Source organism: Geospiza fortis, unplaced genomic scaffold (genome assembly GCF_000277835.1).
Source record: "Geospiza fortis unplaced genomic scaffold, GeoFor_1.0 scaffold162, whole genome shotgun sequence".
In the NCBI taxonomy this organism is placed as follows: Eukaryota; Metazoa; Chordata; class Aves; order Passeriformes; family Thraupidae; genus Geospiza; species Geospiza fortis.
The window spans coordinates 3,001,709-3,016,459 of record NW_005054316.1 but is presented as its reverse complement, the minus strand read 5'-3'; the positions used below and the strand labels follow the sequence as shown (position 1 = coordinate 3,016,459).

Below are 14,751 nucleotides of genomic sequence, written 5' to 3'. Positions count from 1 at the left end.
CTCACACAGTCCTTTCAGCCAACACAAATGGTGAGTTTTAACCTACTTCTCCATCAAAAACATACCTGTGTAGATACTGTAGTTATCACTTATCCTGGTATAATTTGTCAACACTAAAAAGATGGAAAGAGAAGCTGTCACAATTGTGAAAATAAGTGACCCTTCTCTGTTAGGAACAACTAATTCATTTTGCATATCTGAAATACTGTTTTTAATCCTATCAGACTATGGCTTAATTGTGCAGGCAGGTGGGTGATACAAGCTTGTAGGGCTCTGCTGTCATTTGTGGGGACATTTGGTGGAAACCAGTGGCTGTTTTATAGTAGTCACATAGCCAAGGTTTATGGAGAATGAGAGCACAGATTTTTATTAGACTAAATTCTAGAACTGACAAACCAGAATGCATTTGGGACCCCTTGTCAGACCAGGATACAGGATACTCATCTCTTTCACGAAATGAACTGGGAGAGTGTGGGAGGGAACTGAACACACACATAGTTACCTTCATGCTGAATTGGTATCAAAGTACATTTTGAAATGTGCACATGTGAAATAGATATGAGTAGTTTCCTGCAGTGGCAATGTGTGCTCTGGATTTAAAACTAAAAATTATTACTTAACTGCATGTCTATTATTATTAGTCAATGATTATGACTAATAATAATTAATTAATTAAACTTGTACAAATGAATTTGATGAAGAAATGTATCTTTTATCTGTTTTAGTACCTACACTTATATATAGTGTTTATATAAATTTATACACCCATAAAATTAAGATGTTGGAAGGTGCTTGGACAACTTACCTTATAGAAATGTTTTCCTACTGCTGGAAGTCATGATAGGAGATGCACATTCACTTCAGTGTTGAAGTTCTGTGAGTGAACTCGCAAGAAGCCCAGCATTTCCATCTTTCAGGAATAAAAACATACCTGAAAGATAACTCTATTCCAGACAAAAAAGTTTTAGGAGTTTTTTGTCAATTTTTCTCTAATATTTTGTGTTGGTGTGTGTGAAGGCTGGAGTTTTTCTGTCTCCTCTGAAAAAATAATCTTCACTTCAAAACTCTAATGGCATTATTAAGTTCTAATTTCTGAATATTCCTATACAAATAGAGTATCTTCGGAGCATATCCTTACCTGTCCCTGTTCTGGTGGAAGATACAAGTAGCAGCAGTGAATATGGTTCTGTCTCACCTGATACAGAATTAAAAATTGATCCATTCTCTTTCAAAACAAGAGCAAAATCCTGCGGAGAAAAAGATGGGAAGGGAATCCGGTCCCTTTTTCTGAGGTAAAGAGCTACGTGACCTTTTTGTTACATAGTAGATTAGGAATGCGTGCATCAGGATGGTTTTTGTAATGTTTCTTTTCACTGTGTCATTCAGCATCCCAGATGAACATTTTGAGGATCACAGTGCACCTCCTTCACCTGAAGAGAAAGATTCCGGGTTTTTCATGCTCAAGAAGGATAGTGAAAGGAGAGCCACCCTCCACAGAATATTAACTGAGGACCAAGAGCAGGTGGTGAGGAACCTGATGGAAGCTTTGACTCAGGTAATTTCAGAGGGCAACAAGAATTTTATGGAATTCTAAGACTTTTCTGCAGTTACCTGGAACTCTTGAAATTAAACATAGTAAAGCAATTAGAAATGAAGTTTGATTAAACTAGAAAGCATACACCATGTAAGCTTTCATGGTTACTGTTTTATTTGGGCTATTAAAAACAGGCTTTGAAATTGTTCAAGATGCATTACATAGGCCTTTTTGTTCGTAATTACTATGTATATACCTGGGTATTAGTACTGGTAAGACAACAGAAAAACATGTTTTCATGATACTCTATTTTTCCGGTGCTTTTCAAATTTGAGTAATTCATATAAGGTAGATGATCTCCAGGAGTGGATTATCTTGACCTCCTTTTAAAGTTCTGTGTTCCAACTGACTGATTTGACAGAGGGAAGTTTAGGACCTTTGGCCTGCTCTGGCCTTGTTAGGCTACTGTATAGAAAAGATGGGGCTGATGGATACACCATTGCCTTCTAGCCAGCAGCCATAACAGGGGAAAGAGGGGGCTGGGAAGAAAACAAATTGCAGCTATTCTTCAGTGCAGTTGGGAGCATGTATGGAGGGAAGATGTAGTAATTGTAAGAGCTACAACAATCAACAAAACAATTGTAGAATAACCTTTTGGCACTCTTTTGTGCAGATGATTCATTATGATGATGTATCAGGTCAGGACAACACTGAAGAAATAACAGATCATGACCTCACTTCTAAGTGTTGCAACACTGTAATTGGATGACAGGATTTTTTGCTCTTGTTTGTGTGTGTGTTAGTAGTTAATTGATTCACTTCACTCTCAAGGCAAAGTATTGCTGGTCTAAAACATTTGTATAAAACATGACAACTCATCTTCTAAAGAAACTAGTGTTTAGAAACTGATGCAAACCATATGGTTATTATGCATGTACTAAAGTTACTGTAAATGGAAATGCAAATAAAAACAACTTCTAACTCTTGGGAGGGGGAGAGAGTAACCCACAGTTATCCTGGTAACTACAGAAAATGTTAAAAGATAAGGCAGTGAGAAAGACATTTGTGGTCGGTGCTTTGTGAAAGTGTTGTAAAAGACACAGTTTTTGCATGTGTATGCAAGTAATAATCAGTGATCGTGAGAGGCTGAAACTCAATCACAAATCCCAGAGAGTGTGCTCAATGTTTCATGCCTTTCTCAGCTTGGGCTGGAACAACTTGAGAGAGAAGCAGAGACACAGAATTTTAGAGCCAAAGAGTTCAAAACTCATGTTCATGTGACTGGCCGCCCTTCAAAAGGATGCTGAGCTCTGACTCCCAGAGACTGTTTTCTCCCTTGAGAAATGCAAGAAATTACTAATAGAACAAGCCTGGCTTGCTTGTTAGGTCTCATCAGGGTTTAGGATTTCATAAGAGTTTTTCTCTTCACAAACACTTTTCACGAGGAAGGTTTCAGCAAAGTCATTAGGTTTGAGGGCTAGAAGAGGAGAATGCCCCTCACAAAATGGGTCACTATTTCTAATTAGCAAGTCACACTGCTCCTCCTGTCCCCATAGTGCCTAGTACCTTGGTGGACTTGGATCTTCTAGTCAAGGGCTATGGTGTGCATTTACCTATCTGCCCTAATGGCTTTTTAATTATTTACCTGGAAAGAAGATTGGCTACTGCAGAACAGTGAGAGATCACTTCTGTGCAGAAAATCATCAGGTGAATTCTTCAAAGCAGATCAAGATCAGAGGCTAGGACCTTTTATTTCAGGTGGATGTTTTGGTCAGTGGTATCTTTGCACTAGAAGTTTTTTTAAGCTTCCTTCTCAATAAAATTATCTTTGTTTCATCCTGATCAGAATTACTTGACTATAGTTAAAAGCTCAGTGTTACTGGCAAACAATAGTTCTTGGTGTCTCGCCAGCCATAACATTCATGGCATAAAACTGGCAAATGCAATAGAACCAAACACCATATGTCCTTCTTTTACAGAAATCAATGTTGGATATCCTTAGTCTATATAGATATTTACTTTACTTCCTTCAGAATAAGCATCTAATACCTCATGTTGAACTACAACTCTGGCTTAATTTAAGATTTGGCTTTGAAATTTGCATTCAGTTGGCATAACTTAACTTATGAGAGCAAATACACCGCTCTGCTTCCTGGTTACTTAGGCTGGTGTTTCTGATTAATGCTTTTGAGCTTTTTGCTTCTGGTAGCTCCTGCTCACAAAAGCTTTTAAAAATAGGCAAATGAATATTTATACTAGAAGGGTGAGATCTTTGTAGACTTGCTTTAAGAACAGCTAAGTGTAGAAGTTCTGTATTAAGGGAAATTAGGAAATTACATAAGAAACAAGCAGTACCTTTGTGAGCCTCCTGCGTAACTTTGGCTAATCTCTTATTTTAAATGCTGCTGTAGACTTTGCACATTGTCTCTGAGAGGCACCCAGAAATTAGAAGCACTGCAAAGCATGTGTGTGTTTGCAATTATGAGTCATTTGTAGTATCCAGTGCACAGTACATTTATTCATATCTTTATTCATTTCTGTACAAAGACACATATACACTACAGTGTGCACACATTCTTCAGCAAATGGTGTAAAATGAAGTCAGCTACTTGTTCAATGAGTTCCCCCCTGCCTGTCCCCAGGGAGCCCAGCCCCAGAGCTCTGTGCTGCTGCAGTTGTGCTGCCACCAGCACCTGACCTGCAGCTGCACCTTCCCCTTAACCATAGCAACAGAGTTTCTGAAAACCCATATTGCCAGCTGACATTATTGACTGAAGTCCTTTTGGATGTATGTCTCAAAAGATGACTATCAAAACTATTTCTTTTCCTCTGTCTTCTGCCAGGGATCTGAAGAACCCAAGCTAAAATGGGAACATATCACAACACTCGTTTCCAGCCTCAGAGAGTTTGTACGGTCCACTGATCGCAAAATCATCGCAACCACGCTTTCAAAATTGAAGCTGGAGTTGGACTTTGACAGCCATGGTATCAGCCAAGTGCAGCTTGTGCTGTTTGGTTTTCAAGATGCTGTAAGTTGTCATTTTTACTAAGAAATTTGTGCACCTAAACTGAAAAAAACGAAACAAACCAGGACCAAAGTGAACTTGTTTAACTTTCAGAGCTGCTGAAACAATAATATTTGAGGGCTTTGAAACTGCAATAGCAAAATCTGAACCTACAGCAGTGACTTGGTTTGGTTGCCTTGTGATCTTTTGGCAGGACACCGACCTTGAACACTACTGAGATCTCACTGATTAAAGATACAGAAAGTTCAGAATAATTGTGTGAATATTGTGTCAAAATAGTAAGGCAGGAAATCCTTCTTTAAAAATCTCATTTTGGAAGGTTTTCTGGGTAATAAGACTAAAATAAATGTCAGGTTTATCCTACATAAATGCAGATCTCTTAAACTTCTCTTGCAAATTAATGCATTGACCCCCATAGTTGTCTGTCTACCTTGTAATACTGTATTGAATTCTTACTTATAGTATTTTGATTAGCAGATTTCTGCCAAACTAGAAATTATTATTTCAATTTATAATAAGCAGGATAAGGAGTATTGTTACTTTTCTACCAATAATAAATGCAATATTTATCATATCCTACATTGAGCAACCAAACACATGCACGGGTAGCCTTTAAATAGCCAGTTTACAAACAGCAAATGTTTTCTTAAGGTATAACTAACACTCAAAATTAAGTGTTAGTTCCCAAGCAGTTAGGCTTAATGCTTAAGATGAATAATGAACATGGGAGGGTGCAGCTGTGCTAAGCATCACTTGTCCACTCTGAAGTCATGTAGTAAAAATGAAATGACAATTCAGATAGGTATCTGAGGTGGATGATCCTTTTAGAATTCAAACCTGGGGCACTCAGACAAGTAGAAGACAAGTCAGGAAGGATGGCATAGCATGTAAAGTGTTGCACAGACTACACTAACAAGAATTAGATGCTTTTATTAAAAAAAAAGTGTTAAATGAATCTGTGAAAGAGATCTTTCTACAAATCAAAAGTTTTCTCTTTGATTCTTTTGAGTATGTTTTCAGCTGTCTCTATTAATCTCATATTAATATTATTTTGGTACTGAAGGAGAAAAAACAAGCATACAAGGTCAAGAAAACAATGCAGGGGGTAATAGTACAAATACTTATACTGTTTTGATAGAGATGTTGCTGGGCATCAGTTGTTTGGTAGTAATTTCCTGGGTTGTATTCTTATCAGTAAAAAATTTACTTTCTGTTAACTTCATAATTACAAGTTGCTTTTTTTTTAACTGGTAAGTGTCTCTTTCATTACTATCTGTTATTTAACTAAACCCACAGAAAGTTAAAAGACAAACTTTGCTTTATATGTGTGCAATCTTAATTCTTTTGGCCATACAATAGATTTCTATTCTACACTGAAATCCAGGACATTATCAAGACCTCAGATGCTGCAGAGACTGAGGTACTGCTAAAAGTGAGGGAAAGTAGTTCCCTTGCTCTTGGTACTTAATAAGGTGATCTTAGGTTACAGTGTTTAATAATCACAACATCCTTATCAGACCAACCAAGAAAAAGTAATTTTGTGATGTCATATAAATAACTAAATCACATTACTATGGATGGTTGTGATCTTGACAAAGTTAGATTTTGTTTCTTCAGTTCTCAATAAAGTTCGACTTAGCTGAACACGTCACTGTTTCAGTAGCAGTGGGTTTTGGAAGGTGCAAAGTGCTCGCACAGGGGAGCTGTGCTGCCTCAGAGGGCACTGGGAAGCCTTTGGGGCAGCTGCTGCCCAGGTGTCAGGCCCAGGGCAGGCTCCCCTGGCACTGCTGACAGCTCTGGAATCCAAACGCAGTGTCCAAGTGCCATCTCGTGGCCATTGGCCATAGAATCGAGCAGACATACTGCTGCGCTGGGTGGACCCTGGCTGGCAGGTAGAGGAAAACCCCTACCCATTCATTCACTCCCTTCCAACAGGAAGAGGGAGAGAATTGGAAGGACCAAAAGTGAGAAAATTTGTGGGTAAAAATAAAGATTGTTAAATAAGTGAAAGGGGGGAAAAAGCTCACAAGTGTTGCAAAAGCAGTCAGTCACCAACAGCAGACTTGTGCCCAGCCAATCCCTGAGCAACAGCTCCTTTGGAAAAAGCAGGCTCTAGTTTATTGCCCATCATGAGCTTATATGGAAGGGAATATTTCCTAGGTCAGCTGCTCCCGCTGCTCCAGCTGTGCCAGCCATGTGCCCTCCAGCCTTTAGTCCACCCACAGCCCCCTCACAGGAGCAGAGGCAGCCTTGACAGCATGTAAGCTTTGCTCAGCAGGAACTGAAACATGCGTGTGCTATCAAGGCTGTTTTAGTCACAGTCTGAAACATAGCACCATGTGGACTGCTGTGAAAGAAATTAACTCCATCCCAAACAAAGCCAGTGCAGGTACCTGCATAAATTACTGCATCTCTGAATACTCTTGCTTTTTGGCAGTGAAAATAGTAGGATTAGTAACTTTTACATATCCTCTGAAGGCATCATTTGTGTGACTTCAGTTATTTTTTACAGAAAGGTTATCAAAGAATGAGGGAATTGAACTTATCCCTTTTTTAGGAAGGGTGAAGTATCTTTTTGCCACTTTTTTTCATAATCGGTAGTTGCTCCTTTATTTATAATGCTGTAACTTGATAGTTTTGTAAATACGGTTATATTTGTTGTTTCCTGCAACTGTTTAAATTCTGCTCCTGCTTTGTTGCTTTGGATTGCTTCTGTGCCTGGAAAACAGCACTGAGCCTTGTGCTATTGCTGCTTACTGTTGGCTAGGCATTTCTTTGTCATTTGGGAGCTGGAAAACAGTTCCATGAGGTAGAGATGTTTGTGCAAGTGGCATGGAGCATCCATAGAGGCATCTGAGAATATGGCTCAAAGCAGTTTGGGAGCAGGCCTGTGAGCAATTAGGAGCAACCCAGTGTAGAAAACCATCAGACTGTATAAAGTAAGAAGTAGAAGGAAAGAGAAAATGGTACATCACGCAAATGAAGTTACCTCATTGTTTAAATTAACATAAAGTTTCAGAATTAAGTAGGAGCAGCATTACATTAGTCATTTTATATTTCCTACAATTGTACTTTAGAATAGACAAGTAGCGCTCAGAGCAAGCAGTGAAAGTGATGCCAAAAAAAGTAACAAGATTAATTAGCTTCAGCTGCAAGCCTTCCATAACATAGTCCTTGTTATTTGTCTTGCTTGCATTCTTTTGAAGTTTCTCTCCACAGACACGAAGGTTAAGTATCACAGCCACCAACAGTCACCTAGCCCAGGAACCAATACTTGATGAAAAATATAACATATTGCATGACTTATTAAAAAATGGATGAAGTTGATAATGTTGCTATCAAGAAATAATCGTAATCATCTGCTTGGATATAGCATCTAGAAGTTTAAACTCATATATGTCATAAATATATGACATATATTCTCATTTTAAGTTGTGGGGTATGTAATATCTGAACTGAATTTTCTCTCACTAGGTCAATAAAGTTCTCCGAAATCATAATATTAAGCCACATTGGATGTTTGCACTGGACAGCATAATCAGAAAAGCTGTGCAGACTGCTATTACAATTCTGGTCCCAGGTGAGTCATTCTTAATACTCAGCAAATGTTTATCAGCTGATCTCTTTAAACATGCTTTAGAGTTGTGATCATGATGCTTCACTTAAGATTTTGAAACCAGCAGTGGCCTTTTTCCTGTTCACTGTCTGTTTTGCAATTCAGAAGTTAATCTGTGTATTGTTCAAGCTATGTGGAAAGCACCTTTCCACAATGTGTAATCTAAATGATTCTGCAACACGGTGAGTAGTAGTAGGTTAAGGTGCTCTGGGACCTAATTTTTTCAGGTGCAAAATTTGGCCTATTGCTTATGGCCAGAAGCTGTCTTAAAAAAAACCCAAAAAACAACAACCCAAACAACCCCAAACCCTTGACTTAAAACCTGCCAAAACCAAACGAACAGGTCTGCAGTGCCTGCAATTTGTACATTGTATTTTAAATGTGGATTTAGAATGTATGGCTTCACTGAGAGAAGGAGTCTGTTTAGATGAAATTGTAGCCCATTCTGTTACTTCTCTACCTATTTCCAAGTATAGTTTTTCTGCTGCTTCTTAACTTCTAATGCTGGAATTAATGGTTATGGAATTAATGGTGATATTTTCAGATATCACAAAATAATTTTCATTTCATGCTTTAAGTCAAAATACATTCCTGTTTCCTGCAGTGGGTTGAGTCTTAGATTATCAATAAGGGGATCTAAAAATTACTTTGAAAGTTACATCTATTCCTATTCTCCTTACTTTCCATATCCCTAGCACAAACAACAAGATATAAATAGAGTTTATGTGTTACTTTCAAGTCACAAAGAAACTCCTCTGTCTTCTGATTAGAATGCTGAACTCGTCTTACAGGCATGTACTTCATTGCTGTGTAATAGGAGTAACTGTAGAATTCCTCCATAGTAGTCTGTTCTTCCCCATACAGCATCAATTAATGCTAGGTGGTCAAGCTTAAACAAAAGCCTCTGTGCCCCAGTGGTTTTCAGGCACTGATCATCTGCTGATTCCCTGCTTCTGATTACTTTCCCTTGCGTTTGTCTCACTCTTTTTTCTTAATTTTTTTTATGATGTGGAGATTTATCCCTGCCCTTAACACTTCTAAAAGTTATGGGATGTTTAAGGAATGGTACAAAGCCAATTTTATGCTGTCTGGTGGTGAACAATGGCAAAGAACTTCTACATCCTGCTAATAAGAAGTTCAAAGCAAATCCAGACATATTTGCCTAGCAATATTTGGATAAATGCTACATAATAAATCTGCTTTCCTGAATTTAGAGGAAGCAGAGCTCTGTTGACCTTATTATATTCAGCCTTGAAAAAGGTATGTAGCATTGAAATGAAGAGGTGAAATAGATCAAGGAACAAAAGTTTCTTTTGTAAGGAAGATAAACATACTTGTTAGTTTAGTTACTCAGCAGAAAGGGCATAAAGCAAGTGGGATTCAGGAAAAAAATTGTATTTTGGTGAGGAGACTAGAGGGAGTTCTTAGCAATAAGGAGTCCCAGTTGAAGGAAAGAAAGAAGAAGGATTTATATTAAATAGCTAGAATAAACAAACAGATGTTTTTAACAATAATAGGTTGTGTAGGAGCGTCAGATCTCGTGTACATATCTTGCATACCTAGTAGGCTCTGGCAGGTAGTTTAAACAGGGAACAACAGAAACCAGGGTATAGCTTTGTGTTTGTAGTTGTGTGGATGTGCATTACAAAATAGGCAGCATTCCCTCTGATAAGTAGAAGGGAAGTGTGCTTTTAATTGTTGGGAAAGGGGCCTTTTTGTAATTTCCTCTCTATGTTTGAATGCAATTTTTTGGTGAACATAGTATTCTTATAAGGATGGAATGCTAAATATGCCAGAACAGCAACAGCAGGAATATATGGATAGAAAAGAAATAATGGTTATTTGTTCAATAAAATGTTTCAAGTCAGACACATAAGAAAATACAAACAACTGAGAATGGAATTAAGCAAAAGAGACTCTGCTGTACATGATAGTTCAGACATTAAATGGTAGCCAAATCAGGAATCATGTTCATACAGATTTTTGTTTTTTAAAGTTCTTGAACTTTTCATAGGCAGAATTATAATCTGCACAAACAAAGGTGCTGTTATGTTTTCAGTGATCTTAAACCCCTAGAAAATATTTGTTGTCCTGTTACAGAAATTTCAGGTCTGTTGTAACCAAAGCTATAGGATGAGCTGGAAATAGTCACTTGGGTCTGCTTTTGTTTTAATATTTAACTAATGTTTAACTTCTTTGGTGGTTTTTCTTTTGCCTGTATTTTAATAGAATTGAGGCCACATTTTAGCCTTGCATCTGAAAGTGATACAGCCGATCAAGATGATATAGAAGTTGAAGATCAAGATGAACAGCCTCAGAATCAAACCATCCAGCAGCCTTGCATTGTCTTGGAGGATGCAGTAGCTACCTCAGGTGTAAGCACACTCAGCTCTACGGTGTCCCATGACTCCCAGGCTGCTCACAGATCACTGAGTGTCCAGCTGGGCAGGCTAAAATTAGAGACAAACAGGTAAGTCTGGACATCAGGAGGCAGGGACACTAGCCTGCTTACAGCAGTATGCTTTGGTTAGCTTTCAAAATATATGAGCTGGAATACTAGTGACAGTGCCAAAATTCCATTGCAGTGTAAGTTGTTCCTTTTAATGATGATCCTTTTTTAGCTGTGACTGATCACTTACATAGTTGTATGAATTTCAACAAAACCATAGTGAAGCAAGTTAAGGTCAGACTTGATTTCAGGTGCCCTTTCAGGGAAGGTCTGTAAAAAACTGACTTGCTGCCAAACTTCTGCTTTTTCTCTCTTTGGTGTGCTCTGTGTGGCTGATAAATGGTGTTATGTTTTGTTTCCATTAAGGCAGAACTTGCTGTTCCTTTCTATAGCTATTCTCAGCAAGTGAACTCAAGCTAATAGACAGCTACACAGAAACTCCATAAGGAAACTGCTTCAGATTTGGTTTGTGCACAGAAGTAACTGCAAGCAGGATCTGTGCTTACCAGCAACCATTACCTTCTTATTAAATAGAGAAAGATGGGGAAAATAGGTGTTTTGCTTAAAAGAAGAAATGAGTCAGAAATTTGGATATTGCATTTTTTTTCAAAAATATGTCTTGCACTTTGTGCAAGTGAAAAGTGGTTCTTTAAGGTTTTGTTGTTTTTTTAAGAAATGTCAGAGAAAAATCCAAATCATCTTCTATATATTTTATTTTCTTTTCATTAAAATATACCAAATAGTCTAGTTAAAATAGATAATTTGCTTTTATAGCATGTGATTTATGACACTGACCTCAGTAAATTTTGAATGTGACCTTGATAGAAAGAAAACATGTCTTCAATAAGACAGTTGTCATCCTGATAGAAAATTCTTTGGAGCTACAGTTTCGTTTGAAATTAAAATATTAAATTACACTTTACTTTTACATGTGTCTGAGAAGGTTGCCATAATTAGAGTAGTTCATTAGACTGTACTGTATTTAATAAAGTATCAGTATTTTGGGGTCCTTATGTCACAATTAATTTTTTTTTACTTGTGACCACTGAGAAATATTTTGATTATCTTATTGTTATACCTAGAGAAATACATAAATATTTTAGATTTACTCACTTTGCTTCCCAAGCTTATGGTGGGGAATAGCCTCCAAAATGATCAGCTTGTAGAGGTACTTTTTTTTGCTAGCATTTTGCTTCTGTAAATTTCTCAAATGCAAAGCCTTTGGCCAAATAATCACATCCAGTCCTTCATGCAGAAATTTTGAATAAATAATACAGAAAATTTTTTAAATATTTATGAAAGCTTTATTGGCATAAGCAGCAAGCAGTTATCAGGAGAAAATAATGGATTATTTTATTGGCCCTGAAGGCCTTTTCCAACCAGAATAGATAGACTGGGAATAAGTTAACTGAAAGGTGACCTGTCTGGACAGAGTATCAGTTTGCACTGAGAATACACCCTATACCTAAGCCGTAGGTGTAGATGCACCAAACAGCTCTGTTCCCATGCAGGGTGGACTTGTTAAGGTTTGTTAGCTCAGGTGTGGAAGCACTCAAGGTGCAAATATATTTCTGGTAGGCCTGCATGCAAACTAAAAGTAGGGCAAGATGTTTTTACAATGCAATCATGTGGGATTCAGTTTACCCCTGTGCAAAGGCAGGTAAGGGGCTTCTGTGGCACATTTTCTAGCTGAATTCCTGTCTTTCAGAAAAGGGTTGCAGTGCTCAACTGGTATAAATTTAAAAAAAAATAACACATGGATAAATAAAAGGAAACATGCTGAAATAGAACAGTTATTGCATAGTTGTCAGGCTGACAGAGGTTTCAAGAAAGGGATGAAGATGCTGCAGTCCTTTCAAGGCAGAACTTCTGAAGACTAAGGAGTCAATTTTAGGTTTATGAGTCTGCTCTCCAGTCCAAATTTTGACCAAGTTTCTGATATCATTCACAAGTCCTGCATTTTACTAAACCACTTTTCTAAAAGAAAAAAATGCAGCAGTTTTACATACTGATTTTCCATTATATTCTGACTATTTTCTTTTGATCTGCTCAAATGATGCTAGCCACTGATCTCTCCAGATTTCTCTCTGGGTTTGTGTTATGAAGGAGGTCAAACATGAGTTTCAATTTACTTCTGCTTGACATTCTCAGAAGTAATTGCTTAGGGAAGTAGGCAAGTATTTTGCCTCCTCTTTTCTCACTCTTAATATAGCCTAGGAGGGCAGGCACAAAGTGCCTTATATGTGAGGAAGGGACAGCCCTTGTGTGGTTGAGAAGATATTTTTCATATCTATGAAATGCAACCATATGTTTTCACCACATTTTCATCACTGCTCTACCCTTTCCATACCTTTAAAAATGTCCGCTGGAGAGATGTGAACTGGGATTTTTCCTTAAAAAGGTTTAGCCCTTAGATTATGAACCACTTTGATATTTGTTCTCAGTTCCAGTTTTGTTTAAAACGGAGCACAGGCTGTAGAAATTTCACTGAAATATTCTCCCATACCACTTGTTTAGTGGGTGAATGTTTATGTGGAGGCTGGTGTGTTTGGGGCTTCTGTATGAATGTTTGTATCTTGATATAGGTCAAAATCAATCTATAATGAAAGAATATACCTTCAGTGAAAGCTGAAGAATTCTGTCCTTGTCTTTGTCAGGAATGTTTCCAGTTTAGGTATAGTAAGATATTTCCTTTCCTGAAAATTTGAAGCTTCTGAAGGAAATGAGTTTTTTGTTCTTATTACTTCACAGGTTATTGGAGGAGTTAGTTCAAAAGGAGAGAGAATTTCAAGTCCTCTTGCATCAAGCTATAGAAGAAAAAGATCAAGAGATCAGGAACCTACAGCTCAGGTCACAGCCAATAGGTAAGTGAGAAGAATTTTTAAAGAAAAGTTTCATACTGGCTACAGATGAAAAAGTGCCAGCTAAATGTCTGTCCATTTTATTGAGCCAGCCTCAGCAAAGATGCTTTATTGTGCTGCTTCTGGCAGGGTGTGCTCTGAAGTAAGAATGTACATTGTGGAAACAAATTACTGGATTTGTTAATCCCAGTACAAGGAATGAGTATGATTTGAATATTTTTGTTTGTGATTATATGGAAGAGAATAAGGCTCATATCCTACTGAATAAATATTATTCCTAAAGAGGATAATCTAGTATGTTTAGATATACGTTCCTTGAATTACAGACTGTTCCAATTGTTACAGTGAAAGTTCAAGAGGTGAGATGCAAATATACCTAATTGGTGAGATGCAAATACAACTTAAATGTTACTGAGGAAAGCCGAGTTTGCTGTGTCTGCCCTGAAGAAGATGGAAGTGCTAATGCAGTTTGATATTTCTGTGTAATGTGCTTCTAAGTGTTGCTTCCAAAAGCAGCTGATCCTCAGCCTAAGACATTGCCTGTGCAGCAATTGTATGAGTTACACTGAACAGTTCAGTTAATTGATGCAACAACCTTAGTGTAGAAACAGTGACAGTGAAATTGATGTGCCTTGTACTAGCAAAGTCATTTTCAGAAGAGGGCAGAAAAATTTTGTGTGTGTCAATGTTCACACTACTTTAACTGTACCCTTAACCAAGCAGAGAAATTAATGTATAAATGTCTATAAATTGTAATTAAGTGTGTTCTTTGGGCATTGGCCTTTATTTATGGGTATACTGGTATTCTACACTTGAAGGGAAAGTTCACTGAAGAAAGTGCTTGAGGGGTCAAAATGACAAGACTTTGCATTTTGCTTTGCTTTGGCAACACAAAACCTTATCTCAAATATGCTTGTTCCAGATATTCCTGGATTGTCTGTCCGTCATCGTCATTCCACTGGCACAGGGACCGAAGACCCTGATCTCATAAACTGGCTGAGAGTTCATGGAGCTGATGAGGCCACAATAAACAAGGTAGCAATGATCCTATTCTCTGCCTGGCACAGTTGCAGTACTGTTTTGTGACTCAGTTTAAAAAATACCAAACCTTTCTAATTACTTTAGCACATTTTGAGACATTAATTTGTTTTCAGTGGATAGGAAAAAGCCATGAATGTGAAGGCATAAATATAAAGTACCATTAATAGTTCCTAAATCTGATTATGAATACAGCAATAAAATATCCTGGTAAATAGACATTCTTG

The 14,751-nt window shown here is 37.6% G+C and overlaps 1 protein-coding gene across 1 annotated transcript in view; it reads left to right on the top strand.

The window, feature by feature from the left end:
- Nucleotides 1-14,751, top strand: part of MAP3K5 (mitogen-activated protein kinase kinase kinase 5) — a 69,708-nt gene that overhangs the window by 52,761 nt on the left and 2,196 nt on the right. Inside the window, exons 20-27 of the mRNA XM_031056242.1 lie at nt 10-30; nt 1,115-1,292; nt 1,387-1,555; nt 4,378-4,563; nt 8,035-8,140; nt 10,406-10,646; nt 13,377-13,489; nt 14,409-14,521. Coding sequence (XP_030912102.1) covers nt 10-30; nt 1,115-1,292; nt 1,387-1,555; nt 4,378-4,563; nt 8,035-8,140; nt 10,406-10,646; nt 13,377-13,489; nt 14,409-14,521 — 1,127 coding nt within the window. The remainder of the gene's footprint in view (nt 1-9; nt 31-1,114; nt 1,293-1,386; nt 1,556-4,377; nt 4,564-8,034; nt 8,141-10,405; nt 10,647-13,376; nt 13,490-14,408; nt 14,522-14,751) is intronic.